The sequence below is a fragment of the Perissodus microlepis genome, chromosome 1 (genome assembly GCF_051167445.1).
Source record: "Perissodus microlepis isolate ML-2025 ecotype Zambia chromosome 1, ASM5116744v1, whole genome shotgun sequence".
NCBI classification, from domain to species: domain Eukaryota; kingdom Metazoa; phylum Chordata; class Actinopteri; order Cichliformes; family Cichlidae; genus Perissodus; species Perissodus microlepis.
The window spans coordinates 18581389-18606266 of record NC_140461.1 but is presented as its reverse complement, the minus strand read 5'-3'; the positions used below and the strand labels follow the sequence as shown (position 1 = coordinate 18606266).

Below are 24878 nucleotides of genomic sequence, written 5' to 3'. Positions count from 1 at the left end.
ATTTAAGCAAACTTATAAACAGTGATCAGCTAATCGATCTTCACCAAGGCTTTGCTTTAGATGAGGGTCATATTTGTCACCTTACAAGGAATTTTTCATTTTCCCAAGAATTCCTGCTGCTTGCACGGTGTCAGTCATGTTTTAGTGAAAGCTGCACACAGTGATCACCCAGTGAGACTTCATCAGGACTGTGCTCAAGCTCAAGGTCACGCATGTTGTTTTATGGGCAATAACCTGTGAATTGTGATGGATCTTGTGCTGTCTCATTGACGTTGTGGTTTTCAGAGGACTGTGAACCGTACGTGGATAGTACCCAGCAGTAAAACTGCTCACAACAAACTGGGGGATTTTTTGTGTGAAGTTTCTGTACAGTTTTTTATTCAGGTATCAGTGAAATTGGTGGAGAAGGCTGATTCTTTTTATTTATTTATTTTTTAAGACTCAGAGGAGCCTTTGCTTCTGATTTGGCCTTTCTCTTAAGCTTTTTACTCCTGTCCAAACTGCAAAAGCCTTTTGATTAGCAGTTCAATGAGACACCATTCACTGTGAGGACAAAGACGACTTTCTTTGAAAAAAATTCAAAAGCACATTGCACACAGTGTATTTGGTCATTTCAGTGAGTTAAAAGAGGAGACGACGGACCTGTTTTCATTTAGGAAACATGTTTCTGAAGTCAGTGTTATTGTTTATGACACCATTATCTGTTATGGTGTCATTAGTAATATGCAGAAACATTGAAATCCAACATTCACAAGGCTTCACTCAGTGTTGAACTCTGGATCTGCTTGTAGTCTTAGCGAAGCGTAGTGTATTTTGTTCATATGAAAACAGAGATTTTCAATTTTTAGATATGATCAGTGGAGCCCGTGATTGTAAATATGCAAGAATTTCTTTTCCATTGCTGTAACATGATTAGTTTGTTTGAATTTTGTATTGAACTTGAGCAGGCCCTAATTTCCTTACAGTGGTGGTCTATTGGTTTTGCTTAACACCTGGGCAGCACGGTGGAACAGTGGTCAGGCATGTTGCCTCACAGCAAGACAATCCTGGGTTTGCTTCCCACTTGGCCTTTCTCTGTGAAGTTTGCATGTTCTCCCCGTGTTTGGGTGGCTTGTAGTGACACAAATTGGTTTTCTTCAAGTTTTCTCCATGTGAAAACAAACCAAACCAGGGGGAAAGGCTGCAAGTTTTCAAACTCATCAACTGATTCAAAACAGAGTAAACAAACTATTGGTGTGAAAGAGCCCACAGATTACAAAGCAATTTAAAATGAAACCAAATGTTCCTGCAAACTCTGTCAGTCTCTGCTTTATTTTGTGGCTTTTGAGCCAGGTCATAACAATTTTTTTGCCTTGATTTTGTTAATAAATGAGAAAAGAGGCCTAGTTGCACAGATTTTTAACTAGTGGAGTCAGGGCCTTTCTCTTCTTGTACTGAATGTTAAAATAAAGATATAAATGACTGATGAAGATAACTGAATGGATATGGTGAAAGGCACTCAAGAAAATTTTTCTCTCCTTCTGTCTGACAGATTACCCTCATAAGTATGGTTCAGAGGGTGGCTGCGCAGACCACTCTGTGTTTGAGAGGATGAAGAAGTACCAGGCATCAGCAGAAGAGCCAGCCAGAGTAAGTGTCATTAAGAACAAGAGAACAAGAACAGATAAACACAGGCAGACAAGACTCGTGATATTACATGAGCTTTTTTCCACCTTACCATACACTGTTTGTTAACAGCAAGGTGGAAGTGTTTGACCTTACTTAAAATGGCAGTATAAACTTTTTAGCCCAGAATTTTTTAGGGGATAAAAATGTTGGATTGTTTTCAAAACCGGAAATGTGCTTATTTCCCCAGACGCCATTGAACTATGCTATCGATAACAAGCATAACGTAACGTTTTCTGTCCAGGATGTGACACGTATGTTGGAAGATGAGGAATCTAAAGATACTCCTGTCATTTTGAGAAAGAAGAGGGCGACGGGTAAAGAAAAAAACACCTGTCAGCTCTACATCCAGACTGACCATTTCTTCTTCAAACGCTACGGCTCAAAAGAGGCTGTCCTTGCTCAGGTATGAGGAAATGCAGTATGTGAAATCTTTGTTTTCTTTTCTTTCTTTTTTTATTTAAAAAAGCCTGTTTTGCTTATTTGCTGATTAGCATTAGCTCACACCCCTTCCCTTGTTTTAGCTGCTGCCTCCCAGTGACTTCATGCTGGATTACCAAATCAAAACATTTCTGTGGAGTCGGATTTTTGGGCTAACTTGCTGCTGCTACATCCTGACATCAGATTTTAATTTCCTAATTCGTAACTTATACTTTTAATAAGTTTAGCTGGACAGAAGTTCGTAATCCTTAATCCATTCATTCTTAATGTTTTAGCTTTTTTCATAGCTGACCACAAAGTCAAACTTGGCATCTAACATTCATAGGCTGAAAACAAATGCCTACTTATGTGGTGTGTTGAATGTAGCATTATTCTAGTAGCTGGGAATTTAGCCAGTAACCTGTAGCAGAGATGAGGAGCTGCAGAGATTTGGTAATCTTATTTTTTATTTTTTATTTTATTTTAAACCTAATAATTCACTGCTTTTTTTCACTGTTGTACCTGTGTTACTGCTAATCTAAAATCTTGCACTCCCTGCAGATCTCCAGCCACGTAAAGGCTATTGACACCATTTACCAGGGCACGGACTTCCAGGGCATACGTAACATCAGCTTCATGGTGAAAAGAGTCAGGGTGAGTTTCATCTTGACATTTAGGGTCTCAAACTTCAGGCCAGCCACCATTTATAGTCCTAAATTACATAAAGTGTTACATTATTATGTTTGTTTACCATTATTTAATATGCTAGAAGTAGTTCATTTGATTTTTCATCTAATACCAGACCTCATTTGTCATTATTAATAACAACTAAATCAACCTGCTGATATTAAAAGTGGAAGTGATCTGTCTACTTGCCCGGGATCATTCTAAACTAATCTCCTTCATTAGGATAGTTTTGTTTTCCTACTTTTCCTTTTGATTGTTTAACTCTTTCTCACAGATCAATACCACAACTGAAGAAAAGGACCCCAGCAATCCTTTTCGCTTTGCCAACATCGGAGTGGAGAAGTTTTTGGAGCTCAACTCTGAACAGAACCACGATCAGTACTGCCTGGCCTACGTCTTTACTGACAGGGACTTTGATGATGGCGTGCTTGGCTTGGCGTGGGTTGGGGCTCCCTCAGGTTGGTACCAGACACACACACAGAGCTCTGGTAGTGACTCCCTGTGTTGCTCAGAAGCATTTAAAGTGTTTGGGTGTTTTGTAACACACCTTCACATTACTTCTATAATCATATTTGCTATCATGCCAGTTATCCATACTACACATTATAGAAAAATTTTTATTAGTCTGATCATTTTATTTTTTAAGATCACTTTGGTTCAAGAAACCAGATCTCAGTTTTAGTAGTTTGAATAGTGCTACCGCATCAGCCATAAAAAGTGTCACCCTGCTTGGCGTGCTGGCAACCAGGTGGGGAGACATGGACACCTAAGTTTGTGAATACGGTAACTCGAGAATGAAGAGATGTAGGAGTTTCAAACTGATACCATATGTGCATCGACTAAAAATCTTGGAAAAGTTATAATCTCACTGATTTCAGCTGTTAGGTCAGAGGTCAAGTTTTCAGAAAATTTTGTGAAATCAGGAATGAGGGGACATAGGATTTTGAAATTTATACCGTAGGTGCATCTGCTATGAGGCTGATAGGTACCACTGGACACTGCCAGTATTTCTTTTTTTCCTGTGGTAATCAGAGGACCCAGAGTAAATGTGTTTATATTCTGGCAATGCTTTGAGACCACAAGAATCTGCACAGATGGCCATTTGTATTAAGAAATATCCTAATTTCTTTATATTTATGTATGTGAGAAAAACTGTTGCTCTTGAAGTGCAAAGTATGCCAGCAGCCTCTCTTTCCTGTTGGATTTCATGCTGTGGTCTTCCCACAGATTGCTCATATAGACTGGCTTTTCCCTCACATTTGTAATTGATTGTTGTGTTTGGTGCTTCTTTCCTCTCCTTTTGAATTAGCTTGGATACCATTTCAACATGAAGTATACCGCTACAAACCCAGGCGATCAATCCTGGCGTATTAGCAAAACTGTAAGCTGAAAGAATTGATTGAATAAAAGACATGGAGAATAGATTGGTTGCAGTGAGCTTTGTGGTGATTGATTGAACAAAGGAAGTCTAAAAAAGGCTTTCAGGCCCACTGGTGAAGCACAGCTAATGTGTGAGTTCATGTGACTAGTTGTCATGGGTGGCTTCAGTGCAGGGTTTACACATTTGCACAGGTAAAGAGTGCGATGTGCAGTCAGTCTCATGGTCACTTTACACAGAATGGACACGTTATTGCTTGACGTGGTCTCATGTTTCTATGTAGCTGGAAGCGGTCTCCTAAACTCTGAATTTCTGGATATTGGGAATTGCAGCACGACTGGGAGAGTGCTTCTTGTTAAGCGTGACACCCAATATATCCAAAACAAATTTTTATTTTAGATAATTTAACAGACAAATAAAGCAAAGAAACTTCAGGGGTTTAGATGTATTCAGGGTCTTAGACTTACAGACGATTCATCCTGTTTCAGATTATTGTTCTCCCTTTTTAAAACATTGAAAACAAGTTCCTTAATTTATTGGACAACCCTTATAAGACTTTATTGTTTATTGGTTAAACCGGTATACAAATAAAACGTTCTCCATCTGTTAATTACTGTAGTTTATGGTTCACTGATTTTCATGACTTCTTTTCGATTAACTGTGGAGCAGTTACGCTTGCTGAAACTACCAGCATCTCCATGCCCTGCTACTGTGTGTCTGTATGTATGTGTGTATTTTGTTGTCCATATTGAACCAGAGGGGTGTACAATGGGTTAGTGAGCTAAAAGTAAGGTTTTGTCACCCACACAGGTGGCTAAGTCACTGTTATGTGGTAACTGTTGCTGAACACACAACCTGCTTTTGAGCAGGTTAGATTCACTGTTTTAGTTGCCACGTTTTCACGTAATGTTTTATTTGTAGCACGTTTTAACTCGTATTCTTTGCTGGGCGAATACCTTTCATATGTGCAAGCTGTCAAACCATACCAACATCAGGAATGAAGCCCAGATGTAAAGTAACAGCAGCACAGACTGTTGCATTCATGTGTGTATTCGGTTGGTGATGCAGAAAATATAAAAATGTTGTTTTTGCTTGATTCTAATCTGCTGCTGAGTCGCCTTTGACACTGCTGGAATTGCAGCTGCTAAAACACAGAACGCATACTAAGAATTCCTGTTTAAAAGTAAAATAATTTTCACTTTGATCTGTGATTTCCACGTTTCCTTTATTAGGCTATGGGATAATGAAATGTAATATTTAAATATATACACTTTAAAATTTCAGAGCTGTCACATTAAAAATAAACTGCAGCAGTGAGAGCGCATTTGGCTTTAAAATAACTTAAAATGAAATGTTTATTTTATTGCTCTGTGGACTGAATTCCCAGTTTAATTATTTTCTGCAGCATTAATTTTGTGTCTTATTTACAACAGGATTGCATTTTAATGTTGTTTTCTATTCTCTTTACATATTTAGCACTGTTTTATCATCATCATCATTAAAGTGTTTCTGACTGGAGTAGGCAGAACTCATATGGGTCATTTTGTACAGATTAAGAATTATGATGGGCTTCTAAACATGCTCAGAAGGCCCAGTTCAACAGAACGTTGATAACCACTGTTGAGATACACATTATCTCCAACTGGACTTTTAGGTTTTGTCTAGCAAGCAAATTCAAATAAATCCTGGCTGTGTTTAACCTGTTAATGCATCGCACCCTTTGTTTTTACCGCAGGAAGCTCCGGGGGAATTTGTGAGAAGAGCAGAAAATACTCAGATGGAAGGATAAAGTCTCTAAACACTGGTATCATCACAGTGCAGAACTATGGCTCACATGTCCCCCCCAAGGTGTCACACATCACCTTCGCTCATGAGGTCGGACACAACTTTGGCTCACCTGTAAGTACTATTATTTAAATCCCGGCCTTTGCCAGTAGCCTACTTTCTCTTGCCAAGCTGTATTTATTCTGTGGAACTTTCTCAGAGCTCTGCTGTTTCTCTTTTGCTTGCCTACTATTTCACAGCATGACTCTGGTAGCGTATGCACCCCTGGAGAGTCTAAGGAGCAAGGACAAAAGGAGAGAGGGAACTACATTATGTATGCCAGAGCCACATCAGGGGACAGGCTCAACAATAACAAGTTCTCAAGCTGCAGCATCGGGAATATAACCGCTGTTCTACAAAAGAAAAGAGATAGCTGTTTTGTCGGTAAATTCTCTTATGTGATAAAATAAATAAAAGGATTTTGTTATCTGTTGTGTGTGTGTGTGTGTGAGAGAGAGAGAGAGAGAGAGATGCTCTTTCAGTCTGTTGTTTCTGTGTGTACAGAGTCTGGCCATCCTATCTGTGGTAATGGTCTGGTGGAAGAGGGAGAGCAGTGTGACTGTGGCTACCAAGACCAGTGTAAAGACAACTGTTGCTTTAGTGCAGATTCAGGGGATGGCGAAAAGTGCAAACTTAGACCCGGCAAAATCTGCAGGTAAGATTTTGTGATGAACTGTTGATTGTGGTATTAGTGAGCACAGAACACAGCTGTGAACAGGGCAGCATTTGTTTGACTTTTGGTTGCATGGTTTTCATTGTTTTTACGCAGTCCCAGCCAAGGCCCATGTTGCACAGCAGAATGTACTTTCAAGACCAATAATGAGGTGTGCAGACCAGATTCTGAGTGTGCCAATGAGGGCACGTGTGGTGGAAATACTGCTCTATGTCCTGCCTCACAGCCAAAGGAGAATTTCACCTTTTGTCATAAAGATACACAAGTTTGCATCAATGGGGTATGCTCATATAATCGGCTTCGTGTCTTGTTTTCCCGCTTTGTGAGTTTGTATCATAAGTTAAAGTTTTTGTTTTTTGAAATAGGCCTGCACTGGTTCTGTTTGTGCAAAGCACAATCTGGAGGTATGTAGCTGTGCTAAGGAGGATGGCAAGGATGAGGCAACTGACCTGTGCCATGTGTGCTGCCAGGAGAAAAGTGAGTGTCTGATAGTGCATATTTTGCCATGTGAACAAAGTATAGTCATTTAAAACTAGAATTATCTGACGTATAGCATAAGTGACTGTTGGTTTTAATGTTTGCTTTTAGTCATGAGAACATCTTTACGATTAAAACATTTTCTTGGTAATACAGATGTCACTTACTTTTTTTTCTACCCTCAGCGAATCCTAGCACCTGCAGCAGCACAGGGTCACAGAGATTGGCCCAGTATTTCAGTGGGAAAGTGGTGACGCTGCAGCCTGGCTCACCCTGCAATGACTTCAAGGGATACTGCGATGTGTTCAATAAGTGTCGCCTGGTGGATGCAGACGGGCCTCTTGCAAGGCTAAAGAAAGCCATCTTTAATCCTGATTTCTATAACAGTATTGCAGACTGGATAGTGGTGAGTGTCTCAGTGTGGGAGTGTATATAGTGACAAAGATTTGTCAACATGGTGACAAACACACATAGCTAATATTTTTAGTGATTCTTGTCTGTGCTTAAATATTCTTTATTACATTCTGTGTCATTCAGGCCTACTGGTGGGCAGTGCTGTTGATGGGTGTTGCTCTCATCATGCTAATGGTTGGCTTCATCAAGGTCTGCAGTGTCCACACACCCAGTAGCAACCCCAAGCTTCCTCCACGCAAGCATGTATCTGGTACGGTATCTAAACCAGGGCTCTGCAAAAAAAGGAAACTGTGATGTAATCTGTGGCCTGTTGTGGGTTAAAGAAAAACTAATTTTGGAGCGAGGGAGAGAAGGGAAATTAGATATTAAAAAAGTTTGTTTGTTTACTTTCATTTTGGATATCAAACTCCATACTGGTTCTATTTGTAAGATTTAGTCAATTTCATCACATCAAGGATTCCAGCACATGTCCATGTTAATGAGCAGATGGGCCGTGACGTCCAGTTCATTCAAATCAGGGTTTTCTTTTCTTCTAACTTTAGCCCATTTGTGACAAATTAATCTTCAGACTTCTAAAATCTCAAGTATTTCCTTTTTTAAGAATCCCATTGCAAAGTACAGTTTAACTTGATTAGGTCATCCACCACAGAGGTTTTTCCCTCTTGTTGTAAAACCTTATAGCATGAAAAAAAATTACGCTAGTTTCTTTTCTTTGTAAGGATTTCTCTTTAATCTCAGAGTATGTATATTTTTTTTCTCATACATTTTGTATTTTAACCATTTAATTTTTTATTTAATAATTTTAAACAAAAAAGTATTTTTTTTAAACAAAAAAATGTATATACATCATTGAAAAAAAATTAGTTTTTTTCAATAATGCATATAATACATTTTGCAAGTATACTAACAGTTCATCTGTATGTAACTGAGTTTATATTTACATGTTTTAGTAGACCATGGCCATGAATGTCATGGTAATTTGAGACTTTTAAGGAGTTTAGAAAAAAAATCCAAAATTGATTCAGTCTCTGTAGGATCAAAAATATACACCCTCCACAACATTTAATTAAATGTCCCTTAGTCAAACCAAACTTTGCCAAGACTGGTCACATATCCAGTCAGAATTATGCCAAAAGCATCGGGTTGAGGTGCAACTTGCTAAGGGATATTCCCATGTATGGATCCCTGTATGGATTAGAGAAAATCCCAAACAAATTTAAACTTTTGCATCTAATTCTTGTGTTTTAAATAATTAAAGATGTATGATGCACAGTTATTCCACCCTGGAAAATGAACAGTTCAGAGAAATCAAATCCCTAAATTACCAGGACTTTCATGCTCATGATATGTGTGTGTGTATGTGTGTGTATGGGTATTAACATCTTTGTGGGGACCAAAAATTGGAATTTACTATACTTGTGGGGACTGACAGCCCTCGAAAGCATTTTTGAGACTCAAAATGTGATTTTAGAGTCAAGGTTACAATTGGGTTATGGTTAGGTTTAGGGTAAGGGTCAGGGTTAGGCATTCATTTTTGATGGTTAGGGTAAGTGGCTAGGGAAAGCATTATGTCAATGAGATGTCCCCACAAGGATATAAATACGCACAAGTGTATGTATGTGTATAAACTTCCACAACTGTGGATAACTGAATGCATATTTAGGTTAAAGAGAAGAGATGGCTGAATAGCAAGGTGCTAAGAAATATTTTGTAGTCCAACATGATTACCTTATCATGTAATAGTCACTTCTACTGTGGGCATTCCTAACAATATAAATGGTAGTAGCATTAATTTGCAGCATTCACTGTATTTCTTTAAGTTAATTGAGATGTCCATTTCCTGTAGACACCCTGAATACCCTGAGACGGCGGCCCCCAGCATCACAGGGCCAGCGCCAAGCTCAAGGCCAGCGCCAAGCTCGGGGCCAGCGCCAGCAGCGTCAGCAGAATCAACAAAGAGAGCAGTATCAAATGGGACTGTTGAGACAATGAGGCAAAAGTCCGCTTGTTGCCTTGGTTCTTCTTCGTGCCTACAATCGGAGCACCTTACTCCAAAGAGTTACCTTTACCACTTATTGCAGAATTCTGAGAACTTGCAAATGAAACATTTTTACTGGACAAAACCTGATGTATTTTTGGGTCTAACAAACTCACTCACCTCTGCTCTAAGAGCAAGACTAGCAGTGGTTCACTTAGCTTTTATAGGAAATACATTTTTCCAAGGATGAACGGGGGAGAAATTCACTGATCTCCGTTATTTAATCTTAATCTTGTTTCTTTTTTTTTTCTTTTTTTTAAACCTTTGAATTTTTTTCTTTTTTGTGGAGGAGAGAAAAGCAAATTTATTAGTTTTTCACAAATTTCTGCTGCCAATCAAAAACAGATCTGAGACTTTGTGTTTGAAAAGAACCTGTTTTTCTTTTGCCAATGTGACTTTTTTCCCCCAATACATATAATATTTTTTTTGCAAGGCATACTTCTGTTCCTTCTGTGTGCAAATATATAAATGTTGAGGTAGTTTTGTCTTTTGTTTCACATGAATTTATTTTTCTTCGAATGGAGATCGTTCACTGTTTTAATTCATCTTCTCAGGATCAATAAAAATGACAGAATACAAGTGTAAAGACGACTGCTTACAGATGTCTGGGTAGAGTCTCTTCTGGCTCAGGTCTACAGGTCACGTAAGCTGCCATCCAAGGCAGAGGACAGGACTGGAAGAATGTATATAAATGAGCTCGATAAGACCAGTGAGTCATCTGGTGTTCTGAATCTGTGTATTTGTAGTTGTGATATGGTTTGCAGATGTGTTTACAACAAAATACTTGAGGTGGAATTGAATGACGAGAAAATAGCTTTTATTAAACTGATTGTATCACACTTGTATTCTGTAATAACTCTTTTTACCTAACTGGTTGCTTTGACTCTGAGCTGTGAAACAACCACTTTGTGCTACATTCAGAAAAGTGAAAGCAAAAACCAGAATGCGTTAAACCAAACAATACAAGTGTACAGAACTGATTAGAGGAGAGAGAAGTCCTGGTTTGACTGTCGTGTCTTTTAACTCTTGTCATCTGTCCATCTTTTCACACATTAGCAGTTGTTAAAGACAAAGTAAAACCACTCAAATGCAGTCAGACCTTTATACCCAGATAAGGAACCTGTCCGGGTTTATATGTGGTTTGTTTTTTGTTTTTTTCTTTGGTTTTTTGCTCTTAATGCTTTTTAATGCAGTTGAGATTGTTTCTATTGTGCATGGAGTTGGGAAATCTAGCGATTCTAATTGTATTATTGCTTTGTTGTTGCTGTTAACAGATCTTTATCAGAGTGAACAATCACATCGCATCAGCCATCCACTACTGTTCTGTCCTTCTTTTTGCTACTGATTGGGGATTTTGTTAACCTTTGTTACTCCCTTTGGTTTTGTGTGATTACATTAAATATGTGCCTACTTGGAGCAGTGTGAATGAAGTTGATGTACAAGTGTCAGCAATCATTACTGAAGACTGAAACGATGACTGTGTGATGCAACTTAGAGCATAGCCTTGCCTGATTGTAGACACTTTATCAGCCAGCACGTGAAGAATCCAATTTTGCACACAGATAAAAACCTTTTTTGGCTTAACTTGAGCAGTATTCAGTAAGTGTAATTTTAGGTTCTCTTCAGATAAATAGATTCAAATGCAGAACACACACAAACATGATTTGTAGACTACATAACATATGTTTAGTAGAATAAAAGAGATGCTCCCTCAAATGAGCTCTGTTGAGCGCAGCTGCAATTTAGCATTGTTTTATGTGCAAGGTGCCAGGATGTCTTACAGACCAGATTCTATGCAGAGCTTCGCAGAGTTTTAACATTTGACCTTCTCAGTGAGAAATGCCTCCAGCGTGTCCTCCTGAGAGGGTACACGGAAAACCAGTTTTGATAAGAATTGTCCGTGTGCTGCAGCAAAGCTTGTGAACAGGCACAAATGCAATTCTTTTGCTCCCTTTTCTTATGTTCTTTGTCTTTGTGGTGCTACTAGTTATGCTTTTTGTTGGTTATGAGATTTTCTGTGGCTTTTTAAAAAAAAGCTTTTGTCTGTGTGAGAGAGAGACGCTTTGCTGAAACATTCGTATCTTTTTTAAAAAATATATATGTATGATGTGGATACTTGGTGTCGAGGGTTAGTACTCTGGGATTTTGTTTGTTGATGTTGATAAACTGTGCACTGAAATGTAAGTGATGTAAACAGAATCCATAATGTTATAGATTCATTACTACTGTCTGATTTAATGCGTTGTCTTTTATACTGTGCCTTCAAATTGTGTGGTTTTGTTTTCTCCCTTCTTTTGTTCTGATTCTCATCCTGCTTAATTTGAATATTTTACTACATTTGCAAAGGTGGAAATGTATAATTTCTTTTAAATTACTTGAACTGCATTAATAAAGTTGAATTTACCATATTGTTTCCCTCTTTGTCCAGTGTTAAAAGGTAGCGCCGTGGATTTCTGATACTTTAAAAAAGAAACGTTTTACAATTTAATTTAATGTTTTATGTTATTCAACCCACAAATGGTTCAAAGTGATGATTGGTAAGAAGATTCAAGTGTCGCACCTGATTTAGAAGAACAAGATTCAACTGCATTCGAGTTTTCAGCTGTAACAGCCTGCCCTCTGCAGTCATCACCTGGTAATTACTTGCCTTTCTTAATCTCTTAATGAGATTTTAAGACTGATTTTGTTTTCAAGCAATTATGATACAAATTCAAATAATAGATGCAAAATAGGCGTCAATAGAGGGTTTAATAAACATCAATTTTCAGTTAGAATTTAGATTAGTTCCCGTTTCAGGCTTTAAAGGGTTTAGCGCTTTAACTTACAGTTCAACCTGTCAGTTGTGTTTTCATTCAACCAAAATATCTGCACATTTGTGACATGGGAAAATGTGTTAGTCCGTAGATGGATACGAATGGACCTTTGTGCATGTGTAGAAAAATAAACCCACCTAATGACATGATAGAAAAGAACAGAGTATATTTATTCAGCACTTCTTTCCAGCAATTATGGTTTTCTGAGTTACTCCCTGAATGTACACAACTTCAAGGAGGGAGAATTTTATCGCATTCGTTGTTGTTTTCAAGGGCCATTCATCTGATAACTTCAGTTAGATCTTCAGAGAGTGACCCACACAAGTCTATAAGTTGTCCTTTCTTCTGGGCCTTTTTGGTCTCTCTTCCTTACAGCGTACAAACACCATGTCTTCTGACGCTTCCATTTGTCCCTCGTTTGTCATGGAACAGAAAGATGTCCTAGAAAACAGAGACGGTGTCGTTAACACGGTGCGATTGAACAGAAAGAGTGAGTGCAGGAGTAAAGATTAACCAGTCTGTGTATGGGAAACAACCCACTAGATGGCATCAGCAGTCTGTAATGGTCTCAAGTGTGTTCTTTATACGATTGTAGCATCTTTACCTTACAATATGGAGCACCTTGAGCCAACTGTTGTTGCAATTTGGTGCTATTTCATTAAAACTGAACTGAATTAATATAATTCAGTATCAGTAATATTACTCGTCTTAGCACTATTGTACAATTTGAGACAACTGTACTTGACTTTCTTTCCTGTTTATCCCATTTTCAGCTCTATTATATATCACAGTGTGATTTTTATTTTATGTTTGGAAATATCATATATGCTCATATATATGTGCTTTGAATGTGATACGAAAAACTGCAGGGTCAACAGAGGTCATCTGTGATGCCACCAATGCAAGTTAAAACTTTACAATGCAAAGAGAAAAAAACCCAAACACCATTCAAAACACGGCAGCTTTCTCTGGGTCAAAGCTCATTTGAATGTGTACAGAGTGGGAATGTGAACATATTTTGGAAATCATGGACACTGTGTCCTCCGATAGATGCAATAGTAAAAGGACTGGTACTTACATTGCACTCTCTTACTCTATTTGAGCACTCAAAGTACTTTCTAGCCACAAGCCTTAATCACCATTTTCTATGCCTAATTGCTTTTAAAGTGATTTAACCTAACACATAGATGCAGCAGGGGCAGCTCAGGGCTCAGCATCTTGCCCAGGGAAACACTGACACGCAGACTAAAACCACTGACCTTCCAATTAGTAGACAACCTGCTCTACCTCCTGAGCCACAGCTGTAACGTGCTAATCCGTGAAGGCCCCATTAATGCTGAATGACACATATATTCAGATAGAGCCATTCAGACGTCTCTTTCAGAGAAGAGCTTTTTGCATGCAGCAAAGATAATGCTAAACCACTTTTTGACACACATTGTTGGCTGCTGTAGACTAAACTAGCCTGTCATGTCTGTCTGCAGTTAGACCTGCAACCTACAGGAAACATGTGATCTATCATGAAACAAAAAAATAATACAAAGAAAACAAACAAGCTGAAAAGTATCAATCACTAAAAAACATTTCACCTTTAAAAGTTCAGTTAATGTTCTTCTTAGTTTTTGTCACGGCTTTTGTTGAAATGGGTTTGGACTGGATCATTGAAGCATTTGTATATATATATATGAATAAATAAAATCAATTTAAAAATATGTAGTTTAAAAAAATAGAAAAGGCTTCAGCAGTGTTGGAATCATGTGTGGAATAAAGCCCGGTATGATGATGAAAAGCTGTATAATTATTTGTGCTCTCCATCATTTAAGCCCTTAATGTAGGGGTGTCAAACATGAGGCTGGGGGGCAGAATTGGCACAGCTAAGACTCCAATCCGGCCTGCTGGATTTCTTTAGAAAATATGGCGAGCATAAAGGTTTTGATTTAATTATATATTTATACGTTTTACAGTTTGTTGATAATAACCTCCCCCATTAATTCTACACCAAAGTAATAGATAAACAATTAAAGACAGAACAATTCCTGTTTTTTTGCTGTCTGCTAAAGAAACTTTGGTTACAACAAGAAAATTTACAGCAATCAAGAAAAACCTTTGGTTTTATGCTGCTAGCTCGTAAGAAACACATGTACCTCCTCTGTGTTTCGCCCGCTTTGACGCTGACTTTGCCCACATTCAGGAGTCTTTTTCTTTCCCAAGTTCTCCAAGGAATGATGGTCTGCACCTTGTCCCACACATTTTCCCACAGAGGAGATGCCTCCCAGCGTATATTGAGCAACATCAGTTCCCCCAAGTCTCTGTCCAGGGTGATCAGGAAGGTGAAGGTTTTGTTACCTGAAATCTTTTCATTGCTGGTGGAGATTTTTAAAACAGAAATCGAGAGAGACAAAGTTAGATGAGAGTTAATCACCCTGCAAAAGGCTGTTGTGGCGGCTCAGACTAGAGCGGGACAGCAGATGAGATTTCCTCTGCTAGCACTGTTTAGCCTGAGATGCTTTGATGCACAGAATATGAAGGATAACACAGTTGTCAGGGAATATTGTCTTGTTTAAATTATTCATCCCATCATTGCCATTTATAGTTCTCTTTCATGCAAAGGCTTCAGTTGTTTCCATGTGTGTCAGCTGCTCTCCTTAACTTGCTTTGTAGAGCTGAGAGCCCAGCTGCATATTGCATGTGTCAAAGAGTGCTCATGTGTTCTGATTTAAGCCCGATGGGGGGTTGGTGTTGGTACAGTACTCACAAGGTGATGTCCACAGCTCCACTCTCTTCTTTGGTTCCTGTGAGGGAGATCGTAAGAGAGGGCTCAACCTTCTCCGTCTGATTGATGAACTGGACCCTGAACTGGTAATGATAGACTGAAGGGTGGAAGCCAGAAACAGAAGAAGAAGAGGACACGGTTACAGAGAAACCCCCGACACAGTTTTCAGTTTTTCTTGTTAGCTTTATATTTTATCAGTCTAACATATAGGATAATAAAACATTGAAACAGGAACAGATTTTGTGTAGATAATGGCTGATTTTGTATTCCTACCAGTCAAACAGAGGACTGGATTCATTTACTGGTGGATGTGGACTGTCTAAACAGATTTAGATGTAAGTTTTTATTCTATAGTGTGAAAAATTGGCAAAAACTGCTCTGTAATTTCTTGATTTAGACAAAGAAAAAATGTTTTATAAGGCCCTGATCTTTCACTTTTAACTACTAAAATCTAATTTGTTTATCGTAGGCTTATGGAGCTAATGGAGTTCAATCAAGGCAGAAAACTGGGAAAATGAGGCCATCAAAGTGCAAAGTTTCAAAATCCTACACATAGCTACAATAAAGCATAACACCATCACTGATATTTATGTTTTCATGTCTGCAAGTTCCACTAAAACACCAAAACTTTGTGGTTTCCAGCCCAGTTGATGGCACCAATCTAAAAGCCACCCTTTCCTACTAAAGATCTAAATTACAAATGAAATTACTGTGGTTGTAATTTCTCATTTTTTCATTCTCAAAAAAAAATGAAGCTGTAAAAAGTCTAGGTCTTGTCGTAGGTTTATTTGAATAACAAATAACGACTAGAAATCTTCTTGGGATGAGATTTTATGCCATGATGACAGATGCACCGAATCCTTTCGAATCTACTGCCACTCCACTTTAACTTAAATAAAATTTGGCCTCCTTATTTTTGTGTAATCTTGCCATCAAACAGATTTATTCTGCCTTAATAACACATGCAAAAGCTATTTATATATATTAAGTCTTTAATGGGAGATATAAGTGTATCCTGTTGGTCAGTTATGACTTTTACACGGCTGTTAGGTCAAAATGACAAACCATACGTTTGTAAGGCATCCGAGACCGTGTTTTCAGGTAGAGCCTCTTGCTGGTGCCCGTGCGGACTTTCTTGATATCATAGCCGAGTGTGTTGCAGCGATTCTTCCGGCAGTCCAGACAGACGCCCTTGTCAAAGGCGCTGTTGTCGCTGCACCTGTAGGCCATGCTCTGCTTGTCTTTATTGAGCAGAGAGTCGATGAAGAGATGGACAGAGCGCTCATGGGCACATTTCACTGTTTGCTCAAAACCTAAGAGAAAAACAAAAATGTGGTGAAAATTTTAAACCTGCTTCTTCAAAACGACTTTGATCTGACTTTCAACGGATTGTGGAAGAGCTAAATCGCAAAGCCTGACCATTATTTGTGGATCGAGTTCATTATCACCAAATGGTGGCATCTATCAGCTCTTGCTTCTGTCACATCTCCTATAAGTGACTCATTATGTCTGACACGGCTCTGCTCTGAAGGCCGTTTCTCTGAGCAGCAGCTTGTAGCCTGAAGGCAGCTCAGCTCAGACGGATGGACAGAGAAAAAGCACGGCACATGTTGCTAATTAACTCCTGAGGATGACAGATGCTTTAATGTGGTTCTCGCTGTCATATTGTGAGGATGTGTTTAGGATTGAGAGGCAGCATAAATCCCACAGCCACTTCTGTTAGACTGCATGAAATTAAATACATCTGCCTAAACACAGAAGAAGAAACTGTCAACAAGCAGAAGAGGAATCGGCATCCTAGACGTGGCTTCTAAACCAGTGTTCTGAGGTGGCAAGGCCAATTAAGAAGAAAAAATGTTATGATAGAGCGTGCAAAGAAGGAAACCAGAAAGCCTTTAAGCAGAAGAACATACTGCTCTGATTGGAGCTTGGATTTAAACCAGAGGAACCAGAAACTTGAATGCCTTTTCAAACAGGGAATGAATGCCTACTTTATGTGGACTCATCAATGCAGACATTAAATAAATAAACAAATATAATAGCTTTGGTGTTCCTGATAAATATGGTCTAAATTTGTAAGACTGTTTGTTCAGAAAAATGTTTATAATATTTAAGTTTTATTACAATGTTTAAAGTGGCCACTTCATTAGATACATCTGGCTAGGGTTGGATGCTGGATTCAACAAGGTGCTGGAAACATGCTGACATGATATCATCGCACAGTTGCTGGGTGCACTGTGATCATAAAGGGATGGACAATACTCAGGTAGGTTGACCCTTAGTTGGTACTAAGAGAGGCAAGAGAATATCCCCCACATGATTACATCACTAAAAGCAGCAGTTTGAACCGTGAATTCAAGGCAGGATCGATCCATGCTGTTTATATCTGAATGTCAGAGCAGAAATTGAGACTCATCAGACCAGGCAGCTTGTTGCCAGTCTTCAGCGGCAAACAGACAGCAGGATGTTCTGTTGTTCTATCCCACACTTACAGACCATATAAAACACTGCAGCCTCTAAGAGGCATCACAGAGCTGCTTATTTCATACTGCCCAGAAATACTATACTATAAAAAAAATCATGGTTATTTCTGGTGGTCGCAATTTTTAATGTGCTGTTACAGATTTATCTTACCGAGGATCCCGTACTGGGATATGTGCTCGTAAATGTTTTGCAGGTCACACCCTGGTTGGAAATCTCCTCCATTCGGGTAAAAGTCATAATGGGCCACAGCTTGCTTAATTCCCACACTGAGGCCCATACGCTCGTGGGTGAAAGTGTGGATGGCATCCACAAATTCAGCATCATCAGGAGACAGTCTGTCCGTGGGAGACATGCCTTCAAACAGCGGACCAGCTGGATCGAGCCCTGAACAGACATGATATACACAAGCATTGGGTGGTTTTAGAATATTAAATGAATAAATTGCTATTTATTAAATTTAGCTATGAAAGGACTAAAAATCTCACCAGTAATTCTTCCAATCTTCTCCGGACCTGTCAGAAAGCTCCCAGCAAATCCAGAGATGTGAGCGCCGAGGCTGTAGCCAATCAAATGAGCATTTCTAAGTGGGTACTTGTAGTGCTCCTGTAGGCGATTAAAGACATGCATGATTGCTGAAACGTATAGATTTGACTATGGAATGAAAATGTATCACCTTTCAGTCCACTGACATCATAAAGATCAGTGGAGAAGTTTATTCTCACCTGAAGTGTCTGCAGTAGGTGAGCTATGTCTTTTCCAACAGTGCGGGTTTTCTGTACTGCGATTGGATAGTGCTGCTGAGCCAGCGACAGCCAGTCTGTAAGCACCACATTTGCATCTATCAGGTTTGTCCTCACAGCCGTGGCTAACCTCATCACCCAGCTCTCCATTATGCCATCCACCTTCACAACAGCAAAACTAAGCATTAAAAAAACAGCTTCTTACTTTTAAAGTGTTAATATGTGCTGTGCACAGTACAGTCCTGTGCATAGTTCAGTTCGGCAAAAATGAGAGAAACTGCAGTGACTCTGTTACTTAACTAAAGGATTTTTCCTCATGAACCGTTACAAACTGTTGGTTTTTCACTTTTTCCCACCCATCATATATTGGCATGGTCTTTGTGTTTATGGAGGATTTTTCTTTCTTATTTTCCTTTTTGAAATCTTAGTATATGGGATTGGGGTTTCTGTTTGGTTCTCATTTGCTGAGCTAGTGTTTGTTGGCTTTTATGGAGTCTTAATTCTCATGGTATTTTTGAATTCTGGTTCTTATTTTTGAGCACTTGTCACAAGTTTCTTTTTTAGTGATTTATAGTTCTTGTGAAATTAGTGAGTTCTGTTTTGTGTTTTGCTTCTGTTTGTTATTCTTCACCAGTATTCCCCAGTCTGTGTCCCCTCTGTCTCGTTCATGTCCTCGTGTCTTCACATGTGTCATCCTTCACTGTCTCTTATGCTTCTCCAGTTCCAGCTGCCTTTAGTCTGAAGCTTAATTTTTCTTTGTTTTTCCTGTGTCTTCAAAATGTTGTCCCATTGAATGAGTTCATTCATGTTCTGTATTTATCTTTCATGTTTCACTGTCTCCTTGTTTCAGTAAAGGTGATTGTTGTTCCTTTTCTGTTTTCATTTCTATATCACTTATGATTCAGTGTTTTCTTGTCATCACCTGTGTTGATTACGCTCACCTGTGTCTTGTTCCCCATGCGTCTCTAATCTCCAGCTAATCCTCACTGTCTATACTCTCCTGTCCTCCCTTTGTCAGACTGATTGTCTGACATCTGGGACCCTATTCTCAGACTATGGAAGTTTGTTTCTGCCACAGAAAAAACATTTTTTGCCATCCATAAGTCAGAATTTTAGGTTATTGTCTAAACAAAAAAAATCTTTAAATTGAAAATCAAACTTGAAATTTTGCTTTTATACCATGACTGTGAAACATATACTATATGTTTTCACTCCAAATAAAATCAGGCTACCTCATACAGGGAGGCATAACAAACTACAGGGCGACTAAGAGGGTGCAACCTCAGCCAAGGCCTGCTTCCTGTTTTGCAGTTTAGGAATAGGTGACCTGGATGTGCACCAGAATGTAACAGCTTCCTTTTATCTGCCCATCCTCCACCTCTCCTGCAGCATTCATGAACTTCAGCTTGGTGTTGAAATCTTGCTGACAGATAAATATGATACAGATTGTTTTTACCTTGTGAATGGGAATTACAGCAAGGAGGTTTTATGTATTTTGGCAGGTGTTCTTAAGTCTGTGGACAAATATTTTCACTGTTATAGAGACAGCTTTATAGTTGTGTAACCGAGATCAAAATGTTCCATACTCCAAAGAGAAAAGGGCACTCAAAGTTCAGTGGGGTCAAGAGAGTCATGGCACTAGCACCCCACCCCTTTTTAATGTACGTTTCTCTGTGTTAGCCCTGCAAGAGGCTGGCGACCTATTCAAGATGTGCCCCTCCTCTAGCCTTTTGACCACTGGGATAGCCCCCCCCCCGCCTAACAACCCTGAACTGGATAAGCAAAAAAAAGGTTGAATGATGGATAATGTACGTATAAATCTCTACCAAAGCTTTAGTAATCTTGAGTTGTGACGGGTGTGGTCTGGGAACTAACTGCTATTGTGGCTGACATGATCCGATCCAAAATTTAATTACATTTCAGTGCAGATCCACGTGTCTACCTCATGGTGTGTTTTTTCAACATGTTTCAGCCTTTTGAAGACGTTTCCCTCCCTGTAGTCAAGTTCCATGTTTAGTATCCAGTGGCTTAAGTCAGCGAAGCGTAAAGAGAGAAAAGGGAGTTGACCTTACCGACCACCCATGAGTGATGATGATGAGGGGATTACTGCTGTTGAAGCCACAGGTGGTGAGAGTGTGCAGCTGCAGAGGGTCCAGCGTGCAGGTGTCCTCACCTCCTAAAAACAGCCTAAAGACTGAACTGCTGACATATGGCTCTTTCTCTCTCAGGACATCCCTCTGCTCTGTCTCCACTGCACCTCAGAAATGAAATAACGGATGGATTGTCTGTTAGAAACGAGTACTTTACAGAACACTATGGTTATGCTTACAGAATAATTACAAATGATGAATGGAAATTTGTCAATTTGATAACACAGAGTGTGTTTTGATGCATTAATGTAAGTATTTGAGTGAGTAAACGTGGAGAAATCAGGACAGTCAGTTCCTGCTGAGGCTCCATTGGACTGTAGACTAACGCCCAATCAGAAGCCCTTTGCTGTGAGTCCAGGTCATACAGACCTCGCTGGCATCTGCTCACAGACATCACTTCACAACAAGTCTCATCGGATGAATCTCTGCCAGACTCTTCTATCATTTGTTACGTAAACTCCTCCTCCCTCAACATGTTTAAAACCACAGCCAATAATGCCAAAAACCAAGGCGCCTGTAAACACCCAGCAATGCAGCTGCCTTCATACAAGTTCTGGTTCCTGATGTGAAGCCCAAATCGTCTTAGCAAGAAAAGTAAAAGAACATCCAGCCATCATTTATCACCATTTGCGTGTGTGTCTCTTCAGTGACTGTTTATCGACACGATCAGTGAAAACAGTCTGACTCATTAGTAACAGAACACAAACAAACCCTAACCCAGAAATTTGTACAAGAACTGTGTTTACTTTGCAAATCAGTCATGGTATCTATCACAGCGCATAATTTAAAAAAACATATTTCTAAATGGGGCATGAAGTCTGTCATAAGCCCACATTTAAAGACCCAGTAAAAACACCGGCACTAAAGACTGAGATGGAGAAAATAATGGCAAACCTAAAGGAATATGATTTATTCCTTTTTATTTATGTAGCGCCAAATCACAACAACAGTTACCTCAAGTAGCTTTGTATTGTGAGGTAAACACCCTACAATAATACAGGGAAATCTGATCCGAGTTAAAATCTCCAGTAGCTTTTCCTTTTTGCGCACGTTTTAATGATTTCATTGTAGGAGTTTTTTAAAAAATAATAACAATCATCAATAAGGTGTGAACGCATCCTTTACGAGCTTTTAAATAGTTGAGATTTTGTAGAAAAAAGGCTGGGTTTTAAGATGCTAAATATTTTATTTTATTTTAAAAAGTATTTAAAAGTTCAAAACAACAAGTTCAACTTAACAAGATCTGACAGCTGTTTCAGTTTTTAAGTCTCTCTCTGGATGAACGCCATTCACCCAGATATCCACGTGGTGGAGAAAAGGCTAACAGCTTTGTCCAAAATCTCCCATAGATGTTAAAAAAAACGTGATTCATATTTTTATATTCATCAAATCATTTGGTGACCTGTTTTTCCCCCAGACACTGGGGGCACTGGCAATCTTGAAAGGACCGATTACGTGAAAAATGTTTTATCACAGGATAAACGTGAAAGCTCAGAACAGCTTTATACCGATTTGAAGTGACTCTTCACTGTAAGGGAACAAGGGAAACGCACACACACGCACACACACACACTGTTTTATGTTTCTCCGCTTACTTGTTGCTCATCTGTGGAATCTTAATGTAACTTTTAAATGTAATTGTTCAAATGAATTAGTAAAAATAAACATACAGCCTGAAGCAACTGGACTAAAACTTGGATAAAATTTCACTTTACAAGACATGAATTTACTTTCAGCTGCTTCCTGATGTACACAGGGTAGCCATGACAGGTAGCTCCACATGTCTAATTTATCTGTGTTTCTATGTCGGCCCCCTCTGTGATCCATTTGTGTCTCCTCCTGGGACCAAATCGGGGAGCTTTTGCTTTTTAGGCAAATACTACTCTGTGGAACCACATCTTTATAACTATCTACTGTGAGGCTAAATAAACCGTAAAGATTGTTTTAAAGATTGTCTTTAGAAAGAGATACTTTGGGAAATAATGTGTATACTTCTGCAGAGTACAGATTGGCTAATTTCGGTGTGAGTCTCATTGCAAACACTTTCCTCAGCATGAATTCACAGCATGAACTATAGTTAAATTTAGTGCTTGTTAAAGTTTTTGATAGCATCAATCAATCTGTGCATAAATCACAGAAGCGAAGGCAAAGCATGATATTTCACTTACCTGCTCTGATTCCTTTGATTTTCTTTCCCTCACTGAGGTGATAGATTAAAAGCAAACACCACAAGACTTTGACCACAAACATGCCGTCAGCTTGGCAGGTCCTTTTGGCTACGCTTAGAAAATCTTCAGCGCGTGCTGTGGATTTTAAAGGTGAGAGCCTTTTGTCTGCAGATGTAGGAGCTGTTTTTAAGGAAGCCTCATTTCTGTCCTGAGGATTGAAATCAGATTATTTTACCGTACTCTAAAGAGAAAGAGAGGGGACACCAGGAGCAATGGTTCGTGGATAAGGGGGATTTATTCTTATCCTGATTGGCTGGGGGCTGGATCGTGTACATTGAGCACATTGTGAAAGAGCAGAGGTATGATAGGCAGGGGATGTGGTACGATGTGCTGGAAGTGACCTTGGATCCTCCATCGAGACCCTTTCCAGGTACCAGGGTAGAGGTACAGAATATGTACTTTTTATGTAGCTTTTATAGAACTATGTGTTATTGGCTAAAGACGTGACATGGATTAGATGTGGACTATTACCGCATTGCTTAAACCCATGTTTAAACAGTTGACGAAGAGCACTCTGTATACCCAGGGCACACAGTGGATCAATACTGCACACAAAATTTTCTTAACGTCCCACAGAGTGGGTAAAAAATAAAACCGCAGGCATTTGTTTTCATTTAGTAATATTGGGTATTAACAAAATAGTATAGCGTCTAAATCATATTTTCTTTAGTTTTAATCTACTGTTTTCGTTTTCTTCCTTTTAATGCGTACACAGTCTTCACTTCTGATTTCTGTTTATAATCTCTGCGTTATAAAGAAGTGTATTTGTATTTTGTTTGTCTTTTGTATTAAAAACTCTACATAATATCTCTTTCAAAATAAATTTTAACATTTGCTTGATTCAGTACTTTTATATTAACAATGAATCATATTATTGTGTGTGCAGCCGTAGTGGTATCAGGCTTATATTTTGGTGTCTTTGTATCTGTTGTCTTTCTGTCTGATATTAGTAAAAAAAATAGTTTTGGGTTTGCTCATTGCTTTGAGGAAAAATAAGCAAATAAATAAATGTAGTTTTATTTATATGGCACAAATCAGAACAACAGCAGCCTCAATGCATATTATATTGTAAGGTAAGGTGTTTGGTATATTAACCTTACTATTAAACACTCTCTATACCTGTTCTGAACAGCAGCTATATTTAAAGCTGAGGTTTGTTTAATATATGATGTTACCTGACACACTTTCAGACAGCACTCTTGATGACCCTGCTCTTTGCCAAGGATTGTGTACATCCATGCCTTCTTCACGTGTGTGCACACAGTTTTAGCAGGCAAGGACTGCCTTTGTGATGGTACTTTACATATCTACATCCAGATGAGGGAAACATGGTGACAGCATAAAGACTGATGGGGAATCAAAGCTGCCATAAACACTTAATCTAGATCACAGCATGCAGCAGGCTCGGGTAGTGAGAGGCTGCTTTCTGAGGAAAAACCACTGATAAGCAAAACACTTTGCATCCATTCTTCATGAAGCTGTTTAAGCTTCACAACCTGTCTTCACTGATTCGTTTTAAATGCTGCTTATCAGTTTACTACATTGATACAGTGACACGTGTTAAAGAAGAAAATGTGTCACACATTACAAGTACGTGTGATTTCAAACAGCTCTAACATAGAAGTATTAGAAAAATAAACAATGAAATATAATCTCACTAATGAACAGTTGCATACATACAGTTAACAGTGCAGCGTTTAATGGACCAGTTCATGCATGGTGCACAGACAAACATCAGAGATTATGTCATCATTATTTCCTGTTTCACAAAACAAACAACTTTTAAGTGCTTTGAGTGCTTTTATATCACTAAACCACCGTGTTGCTGTAAAATGATACTCAGCACAGTAATTATGTGAGAACGGCTATTTTCTTCAACTGACAGCCAATATCAGCATCCACGCATTAGCAGAGATTATATGCTTCCTGTTTTCTGACAGCAGTGCCTACTCTGAGTGATCCAATCTTCAAGGCTGTGTTTAACGTCATGTTATGCTGAAAAACAGCCTTATGAAGACCAAACAGGTGATGTGATTGGTTTAATTTATTTGTTTGTTTGTCTGGCTTTTTTCTTTACTGCACATATGGCTCAGCCCATCTAAGCAGTGATTCAC

At 38.9% G+C, this 24878-nt stretch overlaps 2 protein-coding genes across 3 annotated transcripts in view; one reads left to right on the top strand and one right to left on the bottom strand.

Moving 5' to 3' along the window:
- The window catches only part of adam10a (ADAM metallopeptidase domain 10a), a 33253-nt gene extending 21262 nt beyond the window's left edge, over positions 1-11991 (top strand). Inside the window, exons 5-16 of the mRNA XM_084933411.1 lie at positions 1532-1629; positions 1910-2071; positions 2647-2739; positions 3047-3230; positions 5886-6049; positions 6175-6358; positions 6479-6629; positions 6744-6927; positions 7013-7124; positions 7310-7530; positions 7662-7788; positions 9385-11991. Of these exons, the coding sequence (XP_084789537.1) occupies positions 1532-1629; positions 1910-2071; positions 2647-2739; positions 3047-3230; positions 5886-6049; positions 6175-6358; positions 6479-6629; positions 6744-6927; positions 7013-7124; positions 7310-7530; positions 7662-7788; positions 9385-9530 (1826 nt within the window). The 3' untranslated portion in view covers positions 9531-11991. The remainder of the gene's footprint in view (positions 1-1531; positions 1630-1909; positions 2072-2646; positions 2740-3046; positions 3231-5885; positions 6050-6174; positions 6359-6478; positions 6630-6743; positions 6928-7012; positions 7125-7309; positions 7531-7661; positions 7789-9384) is intronic.
- Positions 11992-12540: 549 nt separating this feature from the next.
- lipca (lipase, hepatic a) lies at positions 12541-22992 on the bottom strand. Of its 2 annotated transcripts, none has more exons than XM_084933424.1 (9): positions 22705-22992; positions 20459-20643; positions 18369-18548; positions 18132-18249; positions 17797-18030; positions 16233-16475; positions 15145-15259; positions 14534-14752; positions 12541-12830 (listed from the first exon to the last, which is right to left on the bottom strand). In XM_084933424.1, the coding sequence occupies exons 1-9, from the start codon at positions 22784-22786 to the stop codon at positions 12716-12718; spliced, it is 1491 nt and encodes a 496-aa protein (XP_084789550.1). In that variant the 5' UTR covers positions 22787-22992; the 3' UTR covers positions 12541-12715. The 2 variants fall into 2 exon arrangements, with proteins under 2 accessions (XP_084789550.1, XP_084789560.1); XM_084933434.1 differs by having other exon boundaries at positions 20459-20637; positions 22705-22991.
- Positions 22993-24878: the final 1886 nt, after the last annotated feature.